We start from the raw sequence: 21,636 nt of genomic DNA, 5'->3' as shown, positions 1-21,636 counted from the left end.
AAACGAAGTTCGAAATGTGTGACCAGCGATATACTGTAATTGAACATCTGACGCCTCCCACACTGCTGAGAGCAACGGTTAGATGAATATGTAAATAGGTGCTGTACACTTTCTTCTCAGTAACAAAATAAACAACAAAAATGAGAACTGCAAGCATTTTTATATAAAGCATAAGAAAAGCGTCTGATCATAACAACATTGGTATGTTAGCACGAGCTCTGCAAATTAGCACTCCAGTCACATCACGTTTATTTATATAGCACTTTATTCAATTGATTGCTTAAAAGCAAGCAGCTTTACAAAAAGAACACAAAACGAACTTCATTTTGGCCTGATTTTGTTCGAAATGACGTCACATCAATTCGCTATAGTATAGTATAGTATATCGGGGCCTTTAAGGTCTGTGGTAACACAAGCTCAAGATATTTTCATATTTTATTCTTCAACATAAAAACAACAGTAATACCCCTTTTAATTTTTTAAACCTCTTGCTGTTGTCAGGGACATTAAACATTGAGCATGACGTAAAATAAATCCCTACAAGACCTATAATGCCAAGAACAAAAATGGAAAAAGGAAATTGCTCAAAAAAGACAAAACAATTTAAATTGTTCACAAGGGTTAGAAGTACACAAACACTTGTGTGTGTTTTGGGAGAACAGCTACACTTAAATTTAGCATTTACTCTCTCTTTTGAGTGCCATGGGCAAAGCATGCTTGGAAATAGAAATCCCAGCCCAGTTTCTGTTAAACTTAAGTCAGTCTAAATTAAAAGAAATTAGTTCATTCAACTCAAAACAATAAAACAGTTCAGTTTAATTAAAATATGTCAGTGTTGTGAACTCAAAAGAAAAAGAAATTTCTAAATACTCATAACAGTTAATTTAACTGAACTAATCTGTTAAATTTAAATTTGTCCTACTCAAAACAATTAAGTATTTTGAGCATTAGGGTTTACGGTGTAAGTGAGCCCAAGGCTTGATGCTGGAGAGTGCCCTTTTCAATATCATACACCTGGCCAAAATCCAGCTTCCCCTGCTGATTCATATTCATATTATTTTGGCTTTGGAATTCAAACAAGCAGGGCAACAGAACCGGCAATCCAAAGGACAACCAGATAAGGAAGAGGATTAGACACTAGACCAAAATTCCTATAAAAGTGATTAAAAAAGGTATTATCAACAGAGCTCTCAGGGGTGTAATATGAATAACAGTATGAATATCCTGGATAAAACAGCCCCAGTGGAGTTTCAGAAGTGGAGTAGGGCATATGCCGGCACCCCAGATACGGTCCTGTCCATGTGCATATTTATCACCGAGTGTCCTACAGAGCAAGCCGCTGACCCAAATACAGGAGACAAACAAAACATGGGGCAAGGAACTCTCACACTGAGATAATCTACAGTGGAGGACACCAGGGGACTGGTCTAAGATCAGCTGTAAGCAGTCTAATCTCAGCAAATGTGATTATTAGAAGGAGTTTGGATTCTGATCCCAGATGAGATCATAATGGGTGCCTCTTGTTGGTGTTATTGAACTCAAGTTTCATCCCAAGACTAATGCATCAAAGATTCAGCAAAGGTGTCGTGTTTGCAACTAATGGTCATAAATTATAATGCATGGTATCGAATTACTGTGATATGCATTACAAAATGGTAGCATCACTGTACCATTCTACTTCTACACTATAATCATTTTCTTATATGACAAACAAAATACAGAAGCTGACCAGAAAGTGTAAAATCTCATGTACACCAAAGACAATAACTGTAACTATGAAGTATTAATGACGTATTAATAATCGTTCTAATTCTATTAGAATAGTGCAACATTGTCCACCCACTTTTTCAGTGGCATTGGTTCCGGAAGTATTTTTTCCATTCATTTCTCCCATGGGGATTTCAAAAAATTATTTGTTAAAGCATTACAAGCCATGAGCCAAGCCAACCAGCTACGAGGAGAATCATAACATTACAAACTTTGATTTGAAGCAAAAAAATACAAAGGTACAAGACGGTCACTGTGATTTTGCCAAGTAAGACATGTTCCTGGATCAACATATTTTGTTGATCCTGGAACAACATTCCTATCTGAAAATTTAGTCCTAACCTTTTCCCAACTTCTAAACCTAACCCTACCCATAACTTATCCCTAAAATCAGAGGGAAATGATAGTTGAATAACACTGTTGTGGAAGCATCTAACACAGGTTGTAAGCCTAAACTTGACATAAATGGTAAACTTGTCCCTCAAATCTGATTGGTTGATTGGAAAGTTGTTCCAGGATCAACAAAGATGTTGATCCAGGAACATGTAGTACTTGGTGAAATCACGTTCACCACAAGACTGTGACAGCACAAGACTGTGAAGTATTTTGAGAGCATAGGGAGACCGACTCGATTATGTTATTTGCGGTTCTTCGTGGGAGTGGGCGGAGCTAAAGAGATCTTTTGGCACGTTTTGCTTTTGACTCTGATTAGTGAAATTTTCTGTAAAGCATCATGGGTAATGTAGTTTTTCACCATAAATTCCACTGTTAAACATGATTATTTTAAAACTAAGTTGAAATAATGCAGGCTAACGGCTTTGACAGCCTCACAGTAAGGCTGTCTTTAAAGTTTTATAAGTTATTATTAAACATCAATTTCCCTATGGAAATTTCCCTATGTTTTTACTTACTTTAACCCGACTATTGCACCCTTTAGGGAAATCTGCACAACAACTATTATGATAACAGCACAGAAAAACAATATCACTTTCAAAACCTTTTTTTTTTCAGCTGCTGACCAATAAAAACATTGACAGCCAATCAGAATCCACCCGACTTGAAAGAGCTCAAGCATTTAAACTGGTAGACAATGTGACTGCAGTGCATACTTACAATAAACAGTATGCTATCGTGCATTGGTGTGGATGCTAATGTAGTTTTGTAATTTTTTTTTGCAATTAATGTAATTTTCATTATAGTTATCTTGGTTATCATTCTTGGTGTGAACGGACCCTAACCTTCTCAAACTGCTTTTCTAATCATTTATCATTACTGGATCAGGATTTATGATAAGGATAGAGTTTACACAGACAAAGAGCAATTTTTAGCCAATGAAATAGTTACTGATATTTCCATGATTTTTGGGATTTTTTAAATTTCCATGACTTTTGCAAGCTTGGAAATGTCAATGTAAATATGTCCTCTTATTTTCAGGTTTTCCATGACAATGGAAACAACATTTACCCCCAGTTTCACAGACAAGGCTTAAGCTAGTCCTAGACTAAAATGCATGTTTGAGCTGTTGTAACTGAAAGCAACTTGCACTGACATATCTTAACCTATGTCAGTGTCATTGTTTTGTCTCAAGATGCACACCAGTAATGTGTTTTTCTAGTGAAAGTTTATAAAAGCTACTTAAAGGGTTAGTTCATCCAAAAATGAAAATTCTGTCATTTATTACTTACCTCATGCCATTCCTCACCCGTAAGACCTTCGTTAATCTTCGGAACACAAATTAAGATATTTTTGTTGAAATCCGATGACTCAGTGAGGCCTCCATAGGGAGCAATGACATTTCCTCTCTCAAGATCCATTAATGTACTAAAAACATATTTAAATCAGTTTATGTGAGTACAGTGGTTCAATATTATTATTATAAAGTGGCGAGAATATTTTTGGTGCGCCAAAAAAACAAAATAACGACTTATTTAGTGATGGCCGATTTCAAAACACTACTTCATGAACCATTGGAACATTGAATCAGTGTATCGAATCTGCTGTTCGGAGCGCCAAAGTCACGTGATTTCAGCCGTTGGCAGTTTGTCACACGATCTGAATCATGATTCGACACACTGATTCATTTGTGCTCGAATCATGATTCAGATTTTTGGCGCACCAAAAATATTCTTGTCACTTTATAATAATAATATTGAACCACTGTACTCACATGAACTGATTTAAATATGTTTTTAGTACATTAATGGATCTTGAGAAAGGAAATGTCAATGCTCCCTATGGAGGTCTCACTGAGCCATCGGATTTCAACTAAATATCTTAATTTGTGTTCTGAAGATTAACGAAGGTCTTACAGGTGTGGAACGGCATGAGGGTGAGTAATAAATAACAGAATTTTCATTTTTGGGTGAACTAACCCTTTAAATGCCTTAATTGAACTAAGGCCTAATCCTGGTTTAGGCTAAGCCCTGTCTGTGAAACCGGGTCTTAGTGTCATATTTTCATGTTTTAGTCTATGATGTAATACTTGTCATAGTATTGTGATATTATAAAACTTTTACTTGGAAACAGGTGGTTGATAACAAGAATCTAAATGGGTCTACAGAGGTTGTCAGGGAAATTAAATGTCATCCCGCTAAACAGGTAAACTCGTGTGTTTTTAATCATGCAAACTACTCTAACTCAAAACTTTCAGAGATTTTTTTTTTTTTTTAATGAAGATTGAAAGAGTTGTTGGAATTGACATTTAAGTGATGCAACCTTGGTGTACTTTATCTTTTTACTTCTTCATACTGTATTTATTCATAAAAGGTGTTCATTTGATTAATGATATAGTTGGTCATTAGATTATTATGATTAACAAAACATGTAAGAATGATACTTATTTACATAAAAATCCAAAAGTCAATAGTTTTTTTGTTGTTGTTGTTGTTTTTGTTAAGAAAACCAGGGTGATGCTAACAAATACATCATCACGTAAGCATTCAATGATGATCATATGAGTTTCATTTAAATGAAAACAATTCTTGTTTAACCTTCACATACCATATTTTTATTACAAACACATACTATTTTAGCAAATAACAATCTAAAGTTCCATCTGTTTCTCACACAGAGCTATACTCAGAATATAAAGCATGAGTTGTATACTTTTTGTCATTTTTGGAGCAGTTCCAGTCTCCATCCATTCACAATAGCGCCAGTCCCCATCCACTCGTATTGTTTCAAAGAGTGTGAACACTCTTTAAAACACTTCCAAGAACGTGTGTTCGGTGTTCGAATATTTATATTTTGATTTCCGGGGAAGAATTGCATGTTTGGAGCAACATGAGAATGAGTAATTAATGACATAATTTTTTTTATTATTATTTAATTCTGGGAACTATTCCTTTAAACACAGCGACCAGGTTTTTCTTGTCAGGAAGCCTAGTTCAAATGCCAAATCAGTTAATGTTTTACAACACACGATTTACACTGCTGTCAACGCGACGCGACGCAACAGAACGCTGCCACCAAAGCGGTCCATACCGCAATTGCACAATGACGCCAAGCAACGCGTCGCTTGCTGGCGTAATGTTTGGTGTGTAATGCATCCATCATAAACACAAACCTCTCTATACGGGACTGAATCGCTTTCAAAGCATTAACATGAAACAAAAGCAACAGTGGAGGCGAGAATCACTCACGATAATACGGGGATTGGCGTCCATACAATACAGTAGGGATAGCGGCTTATGCTCGGGTCTATCCTCTCAAACGCTATGTTATAATTCTTCATGGTCTCTATTTCGATAGCATCCGCCATCACCAGCTGTGAGAAATGAACTTCATTCGTTCCGCTTCCTGGAAGCTGCAGCGCGCTGGCGACACGCGCGGCGCGTTTCCGGGGTCCCGTTGGCCACTGCAGACCACACACTTTATCAATGGTAATATCAAGCGAACAAGTACTAACAATTGTGTGAGGACATATTTGACATGAATATACAGATATATGAGTATAAAAGTCATTTAGCAAAGTGTGTATGGGAAATTCACGTTATGTATGTATGTGTAGCTATTTATTTAGTACAAAGAGAATATCAATTAAAACAATGGCCACAGGTATCAAGATAAATTAGCAGATAAATTAAAAATTCATACTGCACCAAATTATGAACTATAAATCAAAATGTAAATTGATTTCTTCTTCATATAAATAAATAAAATTTAGGTTTTTTTTCAGATTTGGTTTGTTTGCACTTTCTCTGAATAAAGAATCTTCTATATATAATAAAAAAATCATTGTTTACGTGAGTAGCACAGATTGTGTTATCTTGTTATGAATTCACTTTAATAAAGAGAGATGTTATGATATATATGATAAGCTCTGCAATTGAGGCTAAGCATCTTTTTCTTTGGATGCGTTTAACTGTGAATATTTAAACAATGCAATTCAATAGTAGCCCACTTAAGCATTTGCAGTATCTGATCCTTTTGTAAGTTATAGATCAATTAACCTCAAGTTTTCCCTCAGTGCTGTATGGATTGCATTGTAAGAGGATCCATCTGTACTGGGGCTAGAGGAGAAGAGAGGCTCATGGGAATGCTCTGCAGCCATATGTCCTCCTCACTGGCCCCCATTAGACCTGACAGGTGATATATGGTGCGCACGGCAAAAACAAACTACTCAGCAAAAGCCAGCGGACATTGATAAACGAAGGCATGGTGACACAGATACTGTGGGCTCATCATGGCCGAGCTAAGGGAGTTCTCCTGCAAAATGCCACTTCAATTTCTGCCCGCATCTAACCCAATTAGGCCAGAAGATGCAGGTAGTGTCTACACACTTCAGCTTCATAAAGTCCACATCCAAGATGTTTCATCTATTTTTTCCTTGTAGATTATTCCTTTCCAAAGTTGTTTGTATGCATGCAATTAAAAAGATCTCAAGATATTTCGCTTAGCTACAAAAATCCACCTTTTTACCTTGAAAACCATGTCCAGGTCACATTTTATACCTAAAATGAATGAACGAATGAATTTATTTGTAATTCCCATTATTCTTAAAAGATTCTTATTGTAACGCAAAATAAAAATACAAAAGTACAACAATTAAAAAAAAAATTTGGCCGATATATTAAAGCCGATGAATAATGGATTATTTCCTTCATCTGAGACACTTCAGTTGCGCACTGTTCACCATTATGGTTTTGAATTGCTTGAAATATGATTGAAATCACTTCAGACAAAGGTACAATATGTAATAATTTTGTCCACTAGAGGTCGCTAGAAGCCTATACAAAACAAAGGCGTAGCTTGATGACGCCAAGTTTTAGAGCGGAATCTTGGGACATGTGGTCTCCATCTCAACGGACGGTGCAAAAGAATAGGGATTGGAGTTGGGAAGAAATCATGTTCATGGATGCGATTATTAACGTTACTGTAGTATGAAGCAGAGCAGGAGCGAGTGTTGTGGGAGCTGAACGAGGCTGCTGGAGCGATTGCGCAACACACGCCTCACGAGCAGCTGAACTTTTATTATGACACAGTCGCCGGTGCCGCTTCCACTTTTCCGGTCATGACTATGAGGTAACGCAGCTCTGTTTATCATATTAGATACATTTGAATGTGTTGAAAATGTTATAACGTTGTTACTCTGTGCGTTCGCTCGGCAGCTGCTGTGAGACACTGTTGCACACTGCAGTAAGCTAGATCGATTTTAGAATATCATATTAAATGCTGGATGGCTTGTGTTGATAAATGGCATGCAATTAATTTTAAAACGTACTGTATGATGGAGAAAATTATGTATTGCTGTTAATAAAAATAAAGCTGCATCTATGCTATGTTAGCTACTTGACAAAATTGTGTTTTTCTCTGAGGCATGGTAAAGCGTGGTACGCGGAAAAAATCAAGAAAATTGATTTAAACAATAAGACTAAATGTGTTGAGCTATATAACAATAATTCGTTTTCTGTCTATAAATGTATCAAAACAGTTGTTCCCTTGTCTATTAAAACGTGTAATATATTAAAGCGTCTTTGGTGTTCCATGGTTTCTACAAAATAAAACCGGAAACCGAGGTTAACGCGTGTATGATGCAATTGACAGGTGACTCCTCACACGTCCCGGAGCATTGGTTAAAATTGCAGTTTTCTTATGATTTACAAATAGTTGGAACCATTTGGGATATTGTAGGTACTCAAGTGAACAAAATATATAACAAAAACCACTGGTTTTTGGATATTTTACTGCAAAAATATTACATATCGCACCTTTAAGTGCAATGTACAGCACAAGTCTGTCATATAGGCTATATAATATTATAATGAGAACAATAGAATTGTGTGTTTAGTACATGGCTTGGTAGGATGGTGAGACTTATGTTTTGTAATCAGGCTCTCAAAAATTATATAAATTTTGATTTAGATTTATCGGCTTTCAAATATAAAGAATTATCGGTTATCGGTATCGGCCAAAATTTTCATATCTGTGCGTGCCTACTTACAATTTAAATAATTTCATGATTTTTTTTCTGTGTAACGGACGTAGGCCAGTAAGAGCTGTGCGTGTAAACCTCACTTCCCTGATCTCAAGAGGTGTTCTAGCGACTGACACTAGAGACTTTGGTCTTTAGCTTCCTTGTTAGAGTGCCCGACTCCCATGTCAGCGCACCCGGGTTCGAGTCCCTCTTAGAGCGGGCGGTTTAAAAATGAGGGGTTACATCTGCATTATCATAATTAGAATGAGATTTTATTTTTTGCATTATGTTAATAAGACATTATTATTATATTTAACATTTAATAATGAAAAAAAGATAGTAGATAGTAAGAAGATAAGTAATCCATATAAGGCTTTATGTTCTTTATGCAAAATATAATTTCGTATTTTTCCTTTCGATTTTGGGGCAAAATAACCCAGACATGTGCTTGACAGGTTTTGTGAGACAATTTTCCACCTGAGCAGTCGACATTAAGTAGCATCTATATTTTCGTGTTTTTATATAACTGAAAAGAATAATTTTGTAGAATCTGTCATATTTTTATAGAGTTTGCAGTATTTTTGTCATGTTGAAAATAAGGTTGAGAATAATTGCAATCATTCTGTTTGTGATCACCTGTCCAGCAGAAAGTGCCCCGGGAGATGCTGCTGCCCTTTGCTTTGAGGGATGTGCTACATAACATTTCCTCCTTGGTGGGCGACACACAGACATCTCAAGGGGAACATCCATATTTCTTTGGCTTAAAATAACAAGCTTCATCCTAGATGACATCTCGACCATATGTAACAGAGGTTAATTTAGTCTCCCTGCTGGCTGTGGAGCAATGTTGTTTCACACTGATGTCTGTAATGAGCGGGGTGATCTATTAGAATTACATTCCTTCAGTGAAAAACAACAAGCATGAATGAATTCTCTTGAGAAGTGGAAGGACATATTTATAAGAAAACGTCAGCACATACACTGTAATGAGGGCTCATTCTTACATGAAATGAATTTAACCAGGCTTTTAGTTTAGCAGTTTATTATACAGTGACTGCAGTTAATGTTGGTGTATAATAATTGAAAAGTAATACAACAACAAGGCAATCGTTTCTTCTATTTAAACTTTTCATAGTAAAGATTGTTGTTTTATATCATTTTGTTAGCCTACACACACACACACACACACACACACACACACACACACACACACACACACACACACACACACACACACACACACACACACACACAGGTTTGTTTTGCTATCTTTGTGAGGACAATCCATAGGCCTAATGGTTTTTGTACTGTACAAACTGTATATCCCTACACAACCCCTATACTCCTAAACCTACCCATCACAGAAAACATTCTGCATTTTTACATTTTTAATAAAACATTGTTTAGTATGTTTATGTCCTCATATTTCATGTTTACGTCATAATACCAGTGTAATACCCATGTAATTATACAAATTTGTGTCCTCATAAATCACGCGGCGCGCACACGCACACAGTTGTTTTTGTTGTTGTTTCTCTGCACTGGAAACTCTTAATGTTTACACTCTCAGTAAAAAAAAAAAAAAAAAAAAAAAAGAGTAATCATTTAAAAATTTATATTAGATCAACATGGTGAAAACCACCTCGCTGTACTTAAAGGGATAGTTCACCCAAAAATGACAATTCTGTCATCATTTACTAACCCTCAAGTTGTTCTAAACCTGTGTATATTTCTTCCTTCTGCTGAACACAAAGGAATATATTTTGAAGAATATGGGTAACCAAACATTTGATTGGCCCCACTGGCTTAAAAAGTTTGGAAAAAAACAAAAACACTATGGAAGTCAGTGGTTTTTTGGGTGAACTATCCCTTTAATATCAGATTTTTAGAAGGGAATGGCGCCCTCTAGTGAATTCTCTCTCTCTCTCTCTCTCTCAAAGGGCATTGAGAGAGATTTACTGTACAGTTAGGGTTAGTTTTTAGAGTTAGGGTTAGTTAGTTTTTTTTTTTTTTTTTTTTTTTTTACACATTTCTCAATATATTGGGTCACTTTTTCAAAATTCTTTACACAGTTCTCCTTATACCAACTTTCAGATTGACATAGCAGTACATTTCATATCTAAAACACACTAAAAGTACTAGAAAACTTCATACATGTCTCAAATCAAGTCATTCTTCCATAACACTAGCAAAAGTTATCACCCACAAACACTTTATCACTCATAAAATACTGACCTAAAAAAGCCCACTAACAAACAGGAAGCATTACACAGTTTTTCTTTTGTAACATGTCTATAAAACAAGAACGACACACTCAACGGTTTAGAATTTACTGCAGTATGATCCATGTTTACACCACAGTACAAAATGATTGCTAAGTTTCCCCTTTTGTATAGATGGTAATGAAATTGAAAGACTAACATATGTGTAGTAGGTGTTCTGATACATCTAACTGTTTGGATAGTATTTCATTTGATAGATTTGGAATATATTTCAGTATGGAATTATGCAGAAATGTATCAAATTGCTGCCTTATTAAATTTTGTATTGGTAGGTTATGAATTTGTGTTGAAAATTTTCCTGTTTTTTGGGAGGGGGGGGGGGGGCTGGGGGGTGTGGGGGCGGGGGGGGGGTGACACAGAATGTGTTCTGTGGAAAATATTCGACAGTTTAGCCCACATAGACTGCTGTTGTGCCCACTGTGTGAATATTTTTGATAAAGTGACCCAAGTATTGAGAAATGGGACCTTGTGGTTGAAAAGAAAAAAAAAAAAAAAAAAAAAAGGAGGAGCATGTTGGTTTCTAGCAAGCTTTTGATCATATTGCAGGATCCCAGGTGTTGTGGTCATGGACACAGATGTCGTCACCTGTGGTGCTGTAAAAGGACGGATCAGCCACCCAGTCCATAGATCCCAATTGTAATTAAAATGTATTTGAGTGTTTAAGTTGAATGTATTAGGGCAGTGTTTCTCAACCTGAAGGACCCCCAACACTGCAGGTTTTGTCTTTCTCCCTAATTAAACACAACTGATTCAACTCATCAGCTCATTAGAAGAAACTCCACTACCTGAAATGAGTGTGTCAGACAGAGGAGACTTTCAAAATGTGCAGTGTTGGGTGTCCTCCAGGACCAGGGTTGAGAAACACTATTAGGGTATTTATGCTTAGAGCATTCAAATAGATTTCGTGTCTCCTGTGCACTTCACTTCACTATTTAAAACAGTTCTAATTGGTCACATATGGATTTTCATTCTGGTTAGGATGCTGCCTTTCTCCATTCCTAGCTATAAGTAACTTTGCAACTACATGTCAACTAACTCTCAGAATATTAGACTGTCTGTTTAATATCTGCTAACACTTTATTTTGATGGTCCCCCAACAGACATTCTATTGACTATAAGAAACTTTGCACAAGCAACTTATACTAACCCGAAACCTAACACATAACAGTCTACTACAGTCTACTAACACTCTAATGGGAGTTAAGCCGGATTCACACTGTAACGATTTTGGCCACGATTTGGCCGTCTGAGTCAAAGTTTGTGAATTCTAAAAGACTCCTCTGATCCTAGGCCAAAATCTGAAGTTTTTGATTGCTAGGTTGACCCCTGCTGAAAATTCCACGCTATCCCAGGCTGGTTTATGCTGGTTAGTGTTGGTCTAGCTGGTGGACCATATTCATGCTGTTCTCTAGCAAAATGGAGCTGGTGAAGCTGGTTCACCAGAATGGTCTTGCGGGGTTGAGTGTGAGTAGGCCAGCTGTCTGTAAGCAACAGGTGTTTTGGGGACAAGCATTGTTTTTGCTTGGATATTTCTACATTTTAACACATTAATGATGTAAAGGAAAAACAATATAAGGTTAAAACATATGATTTATTGAACAGTTCTACTCTACTGAAAGTAGAACTGAAAATTAGGGGCCAAGCACCGAAGGTGCGTAGGCACCTATTGTAATTGTTAGATTTCTCTTCCGCTCTGGGAGTATATGGCAGCCCATATAACCGCTTGCGGGAAAGTTGTGAAATTTGGCACACAGTTAGAGGACAGTCTGAACTGTGTCCATAGCAAATTTGGCATCTCTAACTCAATCCCTCTAGCGCCACCAGCTGTCCAAATTTGCGCTCATGTTTATGTTAATAACTTTTGAACCGTAAGGGTTAGAAACAAAATTCTATCGAATGGACCCTATGACGTCATTTTCCGTCATAAAAATGTTTCCGCCATTTTGAATTTTCTGAAAAACCTACTTTTTCGAACTCCTCCTAGGCCGTTACTCCGATTTTCACGAAAATTGAACCAGATCATCTTCAGACCATGCTGACAAAAAGTTATGGAATTCAAGTCAATTCCTCAAACCGTTTTCGAAAAACACATGAACAAATGTTATGTATCGCTTGCAGAAATAGACATTATGCTGTATCTCTGCAATGCTTTATCGTATTCAGACCAAATTTGGTACATGTTGTGGAGATATGAAAAATGGGTATTTTTGCTTATAACTTCTGATGGGTTTGTCCAAAAATTATATTGGTCTCGTTGGATTCGGGGGATCATGCCGAATCAAATGGTATCCAATTTGGCCATATTGGCCATTTTTGCCATCGGCCATTTTGAATTTTGTGCTAAAATGCTGTAATTTACGAACGCATTAGCATATTGTTACAAACTCGGTATGCGTCTTTGGCACCATGCCCTGACCATACTCAAAAAGTTTTGACACAGGGTCACCTTGTGGTTAAAAGTTATAACAGAATTGACAAAAATGCTAATAACTTTTGACTATCTTAACTGATTGTAATGGAACTGTTCTCAGTAGATTCCTTGGGTCATTCTGAGAACATAGATATCAAATTTGCCATAGTCGGCTGAACTTCCTGTCCGCCATATTGTTTTACTGTAAAAACCTACTTTTTCAAACTCCTCCTAGACCGTTGCTCTGATTTTCACCAAAATTGAACCGTATCATCTTCAGACCATGCTGACAAAAAGTAATGGATTTCAAGTCGACACGTCAAACAGTTTTCGTATACCGGAGCAACGAATTTGAGGCATGATGCAAAAACGACTCTTGAAGCTGTATCTCTGCAGTGCTTTAACATATTGACACCAAACTTTGCAAGTGTCATTGTCACCTCACTCTGACTATACCACATTAATTTGGTCACAGAGCCACCTATTGGTCGAAAGTGATGAACATGTAAATCGTCATTTTTGATAATTTTTTAGCTCTTTTGCCTAAAACGATTTTAATAGGTCTTTAATTGCTCACAGTTGCAGTTGGTCTGATGCTCACAGCCATGTTGACTGGCTTATTGTGCCGTTTTTGTGCTTGGCCCTGTAATTGCTGCTTGCAGCTATATTTTTAATTGTTTTATTTATGATTACATTATTAATCAATGTCACTGATAAACTTGTAATGTTTCAAAGCATCAAAGGAATCGTCTCCTGTTTGAAAAGATCTGTAGACAAATTAGTCAAAAAGAGCTTGTGTACATTGCAAAACTAAAACATTTAGAGATATGAAAACCAAGAAAAATGCCTAATAAAAGCATAATCTTAAGTAGTTTGTTCAATATTAGGAGTTATGAGAAGAACTCTTTCAATGGGACAGTTGATCACTTGATAATGATAATTTGTTAGTTCTATTTTTAAAGACTTTCATATTAATTTGGGAACTCTTGCGTGTCAAAATCCAGATGTCAGTCACTGATTCCAAAAAGTATATAATAAAATGTACGTCATTGCAGTCAGAAGCATGAAATATTATTGACAATAGTGATAGCATGCACTTTTATCAATCGCTGAAAGAGAATGAATTCAACCAAAGTCAATATCCAAGTGCCCAACTAAAGGGCCTCAACAACCTTTGTACATATACCATATGAAAGAAATAAAGCCAAGCTTTTTCATAATAATTGAATATGGTAATGCTGTTTTTGGAGTTGTTTAATCATCCTCTGGTGAGATATTGATTTTATTTGCAGTTGATGTAATCTAAGGCTGTGTGGCTGTGAGTCAGTTGTAGTAGTTGTTGTTTCTGCTCATCTCTTCTCTTTTTCTGTTCTTGTTGTTCCTCTTATCTTTAGTGATTGAGCTTGTTAACTGCAGGTTTCATCACTAATGCTCAATCATCACATGTAGAGTGAATCTACTTTATTTCACTAACTGCAACATTGCCTTAGTGTTACTTTTAATTTATAGATTAGGACCATATGAAAACTGAGCAGTTTGTTTAACACTTTTTACTGGATTTTACTGTGTATACCAGTAAACATGTAACCAGCAACTTGCATTTTTCTTTATTAAATTATTTATTATATATATAATTAATTTGGAAAATTCTCTTGGTCTTTATTTAACTACAAAGAAAAGTGGTGTGAATATGTAACATATACGCAAGTTTTGTTGTGGTCTTGCTGGGGTCATACTAGTCTCATGTAGACAGACCTTCAGACTGATGGCAGAAGGTCTGGACTCTGTTGCAGCTGTCATTGAGCTTTTCATTATCGCAGCTTTCATTGGCCAAGGACTGCCCAAGAGGACGTTTGACTGACATGTTACGCAACCAGTCACAGTTTGTTTTGTTCCGTGTCATGTTTAGGGGCATGAAAAAGTAAAGTCGATGTCCCTACAATAGCAGACCGGCATGCATCTAATAAATTATTAATTTAAGAATGTTATGTAAGTTTACTGCAACAATAGAGCCGCAAACTTCACATACGTTTAAAAATCCAGCGTTTAGTTGATCCTGGTAAGCGCTCATTGTCACAGTTGTAAACAAGACAGCTTTCTTTTTCCACGAGTGGGTTTGGCGTCACAGCATTGTTTCCAGGCGGACAGTTAAAGAACGCAACAAACACGTCTCCCAGACATCCTGTAGAATACAACCAACCAGATGACGACTTCGAAAATCCTGAAGTGTTTCCAGTTAAGTGTGCCATATGCATCAGACATTCAGCCAACAGTTCGTGGGTGAGACGTCTGAGGCTGAGACCAGGGTCATGCAGTGCCTAAAAGACAACATATGCTGGTCCACCAGCACACCAGCATCCCAAAGCTGCTCCCAGCATGCAAAATGTACCTCATGCTGGTCCACCAGCACAACAGCATGCCTTGCTGGGGACCAACAAACCAGCAACCAGTATCCCATGCTGGTCCCAGCATGCAAACATACCTTACTGGTGATCAGCAATGCTGGATTTTTCAGCAGGGACATGTTAGCCGACAGCCGATTAATGACCATTTCAATCAAATTATACCTCCAACAAAATTCTGACAGTGTCAGAAGATTTGACGCATAGTCCTGCAGTGTGGCTCCTCCTACAACAACCATCATTTTTTTTAAGAAAAGCCATCAGAAAAGCCTTTTTGTTTGCTCACCACCATTTCAATCTTGCATGTAACCACAGCTCACTGTCACTGAATGTGTCACAGATTGATGATATAAAACTCCAGATAAGTCTTCTTGTGTGTGTCTGTTTTTAACGCGTCTTGACTGTCGTACAGTCTGACGTTAATGACAACTGAGATCCTAAAGTGTGACATGGCTTACAGCAGGGATCATCTTCGTACAGTCTGCAACAATCATAAAGGACTATTATAAATCGTACAGTGTGCACCCAGCTTTAGTTGACATGTTGCAAAGTTACTAATTAGTAGAATGTCTAAAGTTGGCCATGGAAATAAAGTGTAACCAAGCAGGCTCTTCTAGTTATGCAAGCTGCATTTTGTGCGGCGTTGGGTTATAAAATGCATTCCAACTACAACTCATTACAATTCATTCCTCAAGTGCTTGCATTTGCATTTACTGTAGGCAGCAGATGTCAAGTCAAAGTTTTGAATCGCAGCGAATATGTTTGGATTTTTATGAATTTATGTTAAAGGTGCACTCAGTGTTTTTACAATGCTGCAAGGAACTCTTGGATGCTGGGATGCATGAAGTGGTACATTTTCCCTAAACCCATCAAGTTTTCTGAAAATCAAGAGCCAATCTTCAGACAGTTTGATGGGAAGTAGAGGATCAATACTGGTCTCTCTCTTATCTTTATCCATAAAGGTAAACGTGTCTTTTTCCAGTATCTGTCAAGCTAGTTTACCCAACTTCAGGATCTCCTAAGTGTTTGATTTAGTGGATTTTCTGCTTGTCTCTTGTCTCTCTCAGTGAATCAGCAGGAAACGTGTAAACATTTCTGTCAGGGTGAGTTCAGAAAGAAGGTTCACTAGCATGCAGTATACATAAACTTGAATCAGTGCATGACTTGGTGTGCCTGAGGCCCTGTTTACACTTGGTATTAAGAAGCGTTTTTGTCGATTGGATCACAAGCTTGTCCACTTTCGACCGCTTCCAGAGGTAGTCAAAAATGCATTCGACCAGATTGCTTTTGTAGTGTAAACGCTCATGTGGTCGAATGTGTTCGAACAGCCACACCTGTGCAAGGTGTTGGCTGTTGTAGGTGTTGCACAGCCACACCTGTGCAAAATTGGGAACTTGGAGGCCAGTGCAACACCTAGAACTTATTGTCATGTTCCTCACACCATTCATGACCAATATTTGCAGTGTGGCAGGGTGGCCCATATGCAGGAAACGATGATGCACTGTGTGTTCTGACACCTTTCTATCATGGGCAGCATTATGTTTTTCAGCAAAGAACTATGGTAGCTTGTCTGCATTCACTCCCCATGTGCATCAATGAGCCTTAGGTGCCCATGACCCTGATGCTGGCTCACTGTTTTCTTCCTTCTTTGCACCACTTTTGGTAACCCCTAGGGTACACCCTACAAGACTTGTCGTTTTGGAGATGCTCTGACCCAGTCATCAAGCCAAAAGACTGCCTACTCTCCGCCTACTGACCTAATGCATAAACATTATGGGAAGCACACTAGCCAGAATTTAAACTTTGTTTGCTAAAGGACCTAAGTTTGGTTTAAAGATAAAAAACGTACCAAGCACAAAGTTCCTTCACCATTCCTGATTTCTAACACACACTCACCGCGTTCAGTGTGGTCTTGCAGAGGTCAAAGCAGAAATTAAAGCTGCTGCTCTCTGTGCGTTTTTCCATTGTGTCCTTTCATGTTCATATGTAAATTGATTGAGCTTATTTCATTCATTAGATTGAAAGATCTGAAAAAGGCCGTACATATACCTGCCCATAGACCCTCCCCTTGAAGAAATCAGGACAGAAGTGGTTGAAAGTGGACAAAAGAGATGGATTAAAACACCAGGTGTAAATAGGAATGTGTTTCCCTTGTCTACTGATCCGATCGACCAAAACGCAATACCAGGTGTAAACAGGGCCTGAAATTAATTACAAATCTAAACACATCCAGTCCCATATAAAGAGGATCTGTGATTGTTTGAGGGTCTTAGGCTCCAGTAACTTTTAAAAGAGCAAATCTAAGAGCTGCAACAGGTGAAAAGGATACACAAAATCAGTGTGCTGCTGTGTTTGAGCCCAGTCTAAAACAATCTTCCTGGCTGTTGACTTGCCAAATCAAGATATTCCTGGCACCAAGACATTAGCAGCAGATCCTCTGAGTCCTGCAAGTTGTGAAGTAGGGCCTCCATGGATTGGATTAATTGGTTCAGCACATCTCATAGATGCTCAATCGGATTGAGATCTTGGGAACTTGGAGGCCAGTGCAACACCTAGAACTTATTGTCATGTTCCTCACACCATTCATGACCAATATTTGCAGTGTGGCAGGGTGGCCCATATGCAGGAAACGATGATGCACTGTGTGTTCTGACACCTTTCTATCATGGGCAGCATTATGTTTTTCAGCAAAGAACTATGGTAGCTTTTCTGCATTCACTCCCCATGTGCACCAATGAGCCTTAGGTGTCCATGACACTGATGCTGGCTTACTGTTTTCTTCCTTCTTTGCACCACTTTTGGTAACCCCTAGGGTACACCCTACAAGACTTGTCGTTTTGGAGATGCTCTGACCTAGTCATCAAGCCTTGACTATTTGGCCCTTGTCAAATTCACTAAGATCTTTTTGCTTGCCCATTTTTCCTACTTCCAACACATGAAATTCAAGAACTGACTGATCACTTGCTGCCTAATATATCCCTTGATAAGTGCCACTGTAATGATATAATCAATGTTGTTCCCTTCACCTGTCAGTGGTTTTAATGTTGTGACTGATCAGTGTACATCTTCAATGTAATTTGAACCTTCAGAGTATCTTATCACTTTATATGTTCAATGATTGCATACTATATGACAAGACCGGACGGTGCAAGACAAGACTTACCATGACTCTGTAGACTGATTATTCATTTTTGCTTTTTCTTGATGATAGGACCATTTTATTTAAGTTTATTATTATTATTATTATTATTATTATTATTTAATACAATTTTTTCGATGCCATTGTAGTCAATACTGCAAATACAAAAAAACAGACTCTATTTAAAGATATTATGTGGGGTCTCGTGGGGTCTTTAAAGTTACTCATTATCCCCTGATTTCACAGACAAGACTTAAGCCTAGTCCAAGACTAAAATGCATGTTTGAGCTGTTTTAACTGAAATCCACTTGTGCTGACATAAAATATGTCAGTGCCATTGTTTTTGTCTCAAGATGCACACTAATAATGTTTTTTAAGGCAAATTTTTAAAAAGGATTAGTTCACTTTCAAATGAAAATTACCGCAAGCAATCCTTGGTTGGCATCCAGCTTATTGGTGCATTACCGCCCCCTTCTGCTCCAGACAGTGACGCGATTAGGACATCCGCGACATGCACTTACGCACCATTTAAAAAAATATAGCAATACCAAAATACAAACAATGTAGAATAGCTTGAATACAGCGTGCGTCTCCCTCAGACTGTAAACAAAGCTCGGGCGCACCGGATAACACATCAGCAGCGTCACTGTCCGGAGCAGAAGGGGGCGGTAATGCACTAATAAGCTGGATGCCAACCGCCGTAGAAGAAGAAGAAGCAGCGTCACTGTGGATATACACAGACGCGGAAGAGAAGACAATGCTGAATAAAGTCGTAGTTTTTGTTATTTTTGGACCAAAATGTATTTTCGATGCTTCAAAAACTTCTAACTAACCCACTGTTGTCACATGGACTACTTTGATGATGTTTTTATTACCTTTCTGGACATGGACAGTGCACCGTACCTACACTTTCAATGGAGGGACAGAAAGCTCTCGGACTAAATCTAAAATATCTTAAACTGTGTTCCGAAGATGAACGGAGGTCTTACGGGTTTGGAACGACATGAGGGCGAGTCATTAATGACATAATTTTTTGGGTGAACTAACCCTTTAAGTGTAAAACTCTCGCAGTTCAAAAAGCTTACGCTACGTCCTCCTTCCCTATTCAACTTATGGAAAAAGCTTAACTGACGCGACGCCAGTTCTGTTTTTTTCATAAGCTGAATATGGAAGGCGGTCTGGCGGAAGCTAGGCTATATATTTTACTTCATAACTTGTTAAATATGGATATTTTTCTTACACATACACATTGCTTCGCTTCAGAAGGCCTTTATTAACCCCTCAGAGCCATGTGGAGTATGTTTATGATTGATGGATGTGGATGGAGGCACTTTCTTTAGCTTCATACTGTTGGTCTAGCTCACTGCCATTATAAAGCTCGGATGCCTCAGGATAAATTTATTAACATATCTCTGATTGTGTTCATCAGAACGTCACCTGGCTTGAGGGTGAGTAAAGCTTGGGGTAATTTTCATTTGAAAGTGAACTAATCCTTTAAAATGTCCTAATTATAAAACCTAATCCTGGTTTAATCTAAGCCCTGTCTGTGAAACTGTGCCAAAATATCCCTAATACCTGACAGATATCTCTCGAAAGAGAAATCAGCTGTGACAGTAGGCTAAACAACAAAAATGAATCTAGGCTGCATGTGTTAGGCCATCATTTGAAGGGATCTTCTGAAGAGACATATAAGTGAAATTCTACATTAAAACAAAAAGCACAACAATATAGGAATATACAGCTAATAAATAACAATAATCTAACCAGCCGCGTTTCTTACTTTCGTTTTTTATTGCTTTAGTATTTATTTATTTATTTATTTTTACATCTTTTATGCGTCATCAAAACAGCAGTGTGACTTAATATGTTCTCTGACAGGATTCTTATTGCGTCCTTAGCTCGCAGTGCCGCCGACACAAAAGGCGTGGCTAGCGAGAAACATATGAGGAAGACAACAGCTAGTCGCATATTATCCAGTCAGTTTCCAGTCGGAAATTATTTGCGGTGCCAGATTTGCGGAAGACCACAAAGAAGGTAAATACAGACCTCTGTGCTTTTCTATTCTGTGTTCGTTTTAGGAGCTGCGGAGTGGCGCATCTCACAATTATCATTACACTCTTGATTAACTCTCGTATGAACCGAGTTGTGTCTTAGATTTCATTTGATTGTAATTTAGAACACATAAAGTATTAACACCGCTTGTGACAATAAGTTCGGCCTCTTGTTCACGCATGAATGAAATGCTGGAATACGTACTGGTGTCAACATGTTTCTTTTTTTACCGCAAGAACCCATGATTGCATGTAGAACTAAATATGATTTCCATCAACAAGTAACTTTGTTAACTACCTGTTGCTAATGTCTAGAAAACGGCATGTTATGTCTTATATAATGGTTAGTTACATGGAAATGTCATCATTTACTCACCCTTATGTTTTTTTTCTTTTTCAAACGCTTGTTATAGCCTACTTGTAGTAGGCTAACACTTTACAATAAGATGCATTAGCTAGTGGATGCAAACTCAAAGTTTGATCTCCTCTTTAGGATTTTCTTCAGCAGCAAGTGAAGAGCTGGAAATGTGTTCAAGTTTAAGACAAGGCTTACCATGACTTTGTGGACTGATTATTCATTTTTATTTGGCCTTGATGGTTACTTTTAAGTTTTCAATGCCATTTACTGCAAATACAAATCACAGACTTTATTTAAATGATTCTGTGTGGTCTTTAAAGGGTTAGTTCACCCAAAAATGAAAATAATTGCAGCATGAGGGTGAGTAATAAATGACATTATTTTCATTTTTGGGTAAACTAACCCTTTAAAGTTGCTACAATATTACACATAACAATGTCCACACGTGAGGTATTATGAACTAGCATTATTAATAATGATAATCATACCTTATTATCATGAATAATAATGCATAACCAATATTAATTAATTTAATCTTATTGTAAAGTGTTAGGCCTGTTTTTTCTTCCTTCAGTGGAACAGAAAAGATGTTTAGTATAGCTCTTTTCCAAACAGAGAACTCTAAACATTCAGAAGGAGATTTTTAAACTCCATAAAGCACCAAAAAATAAAGTAGTTCATACTCGTGTAGCATATTACAACAATATTCTGAAGCTGTAGGTATATGGACACACGTGTGTATGTGTGTGTGTGTGTGTGTGTGTGCTTGTTTTTGTGATTTATGAGGACACAAATTTGTATTATGACATGGG

General features: G+C 37.5%; 2 protein-coding genes across 6 annotated transcripts in view; one reads left to right on the top strand and one right to left on the bottom strand.

Annotated features, from left to right (window-relative positions):
* Positions 1 to 5,642, bottom strand: part of tmem222b (transmembrane protein 222b) — a 33,941-nt gene extending 28,299 nt beyond the window's left edge. For all 3 annotated transcript variants that reach the window (XR_007186400.1, XR_007186401.1, XM_048201986.1), the window contains exon 1: positions 5,409 to 5,642. Coding sequence is in view for 1 of the 3 variants with exons in the window: in XM_048201986.1 (XP_048057943.1) it covers positions 5,409 to 5,527 (119 nt within the window). In the remaining 2 variants the exon portion in view is untranslated. The remainder of the gene's footprint in view (positions 1 to 5,408) is intronic.
* Positions 1 to 21,636, top strand: part of paqr7a (progestin and adipoQ receptor family member VII, a) — a 65,009-nt gene that overhangs the window by 35,143 nt on the left and 8,230 nt on the right. Inside the window, exon 1 of one of the 3 annotated variants that reach the window (XM_048201982.1) lies at positions 20,265 to 20,449. The exons of the other annotated variants lie outside the window; for them this stretch is intronic. Coding sequence (XP_048057939.1) covers positions 20,280 to 20,449 — 170 coding nt within the window. The 5' untranslated portion in view covers positions 20,265 to 20,279. Of the gene's footprint in view, positions 1 to 20,264; positions 20,450 to 21,636 lie in introns of those variants that run through there. 3 annotated transcript variants of the gene reach the window in all.

Source organism: Megalobrama amblycephala, linkage group LG9 (assembly GCF_018812025.1).
Source record: "Megalobrama amblycephala isolate DHTTF-2021 linkage group LG9, ASM1881202v1, whole genome shotgun sequence".
Lineage (NCBI taxonomy): Eukaryota > Metazoa > Chordata > Actinopteri > Cypriniformes > Xenocyprididae > Megalobrama > Megalobrama amblycephala.
Note: the sequence above shows the minus strand (reverse complement) of the source record. Positions and strands in the feature narration are given on the sequence as shown.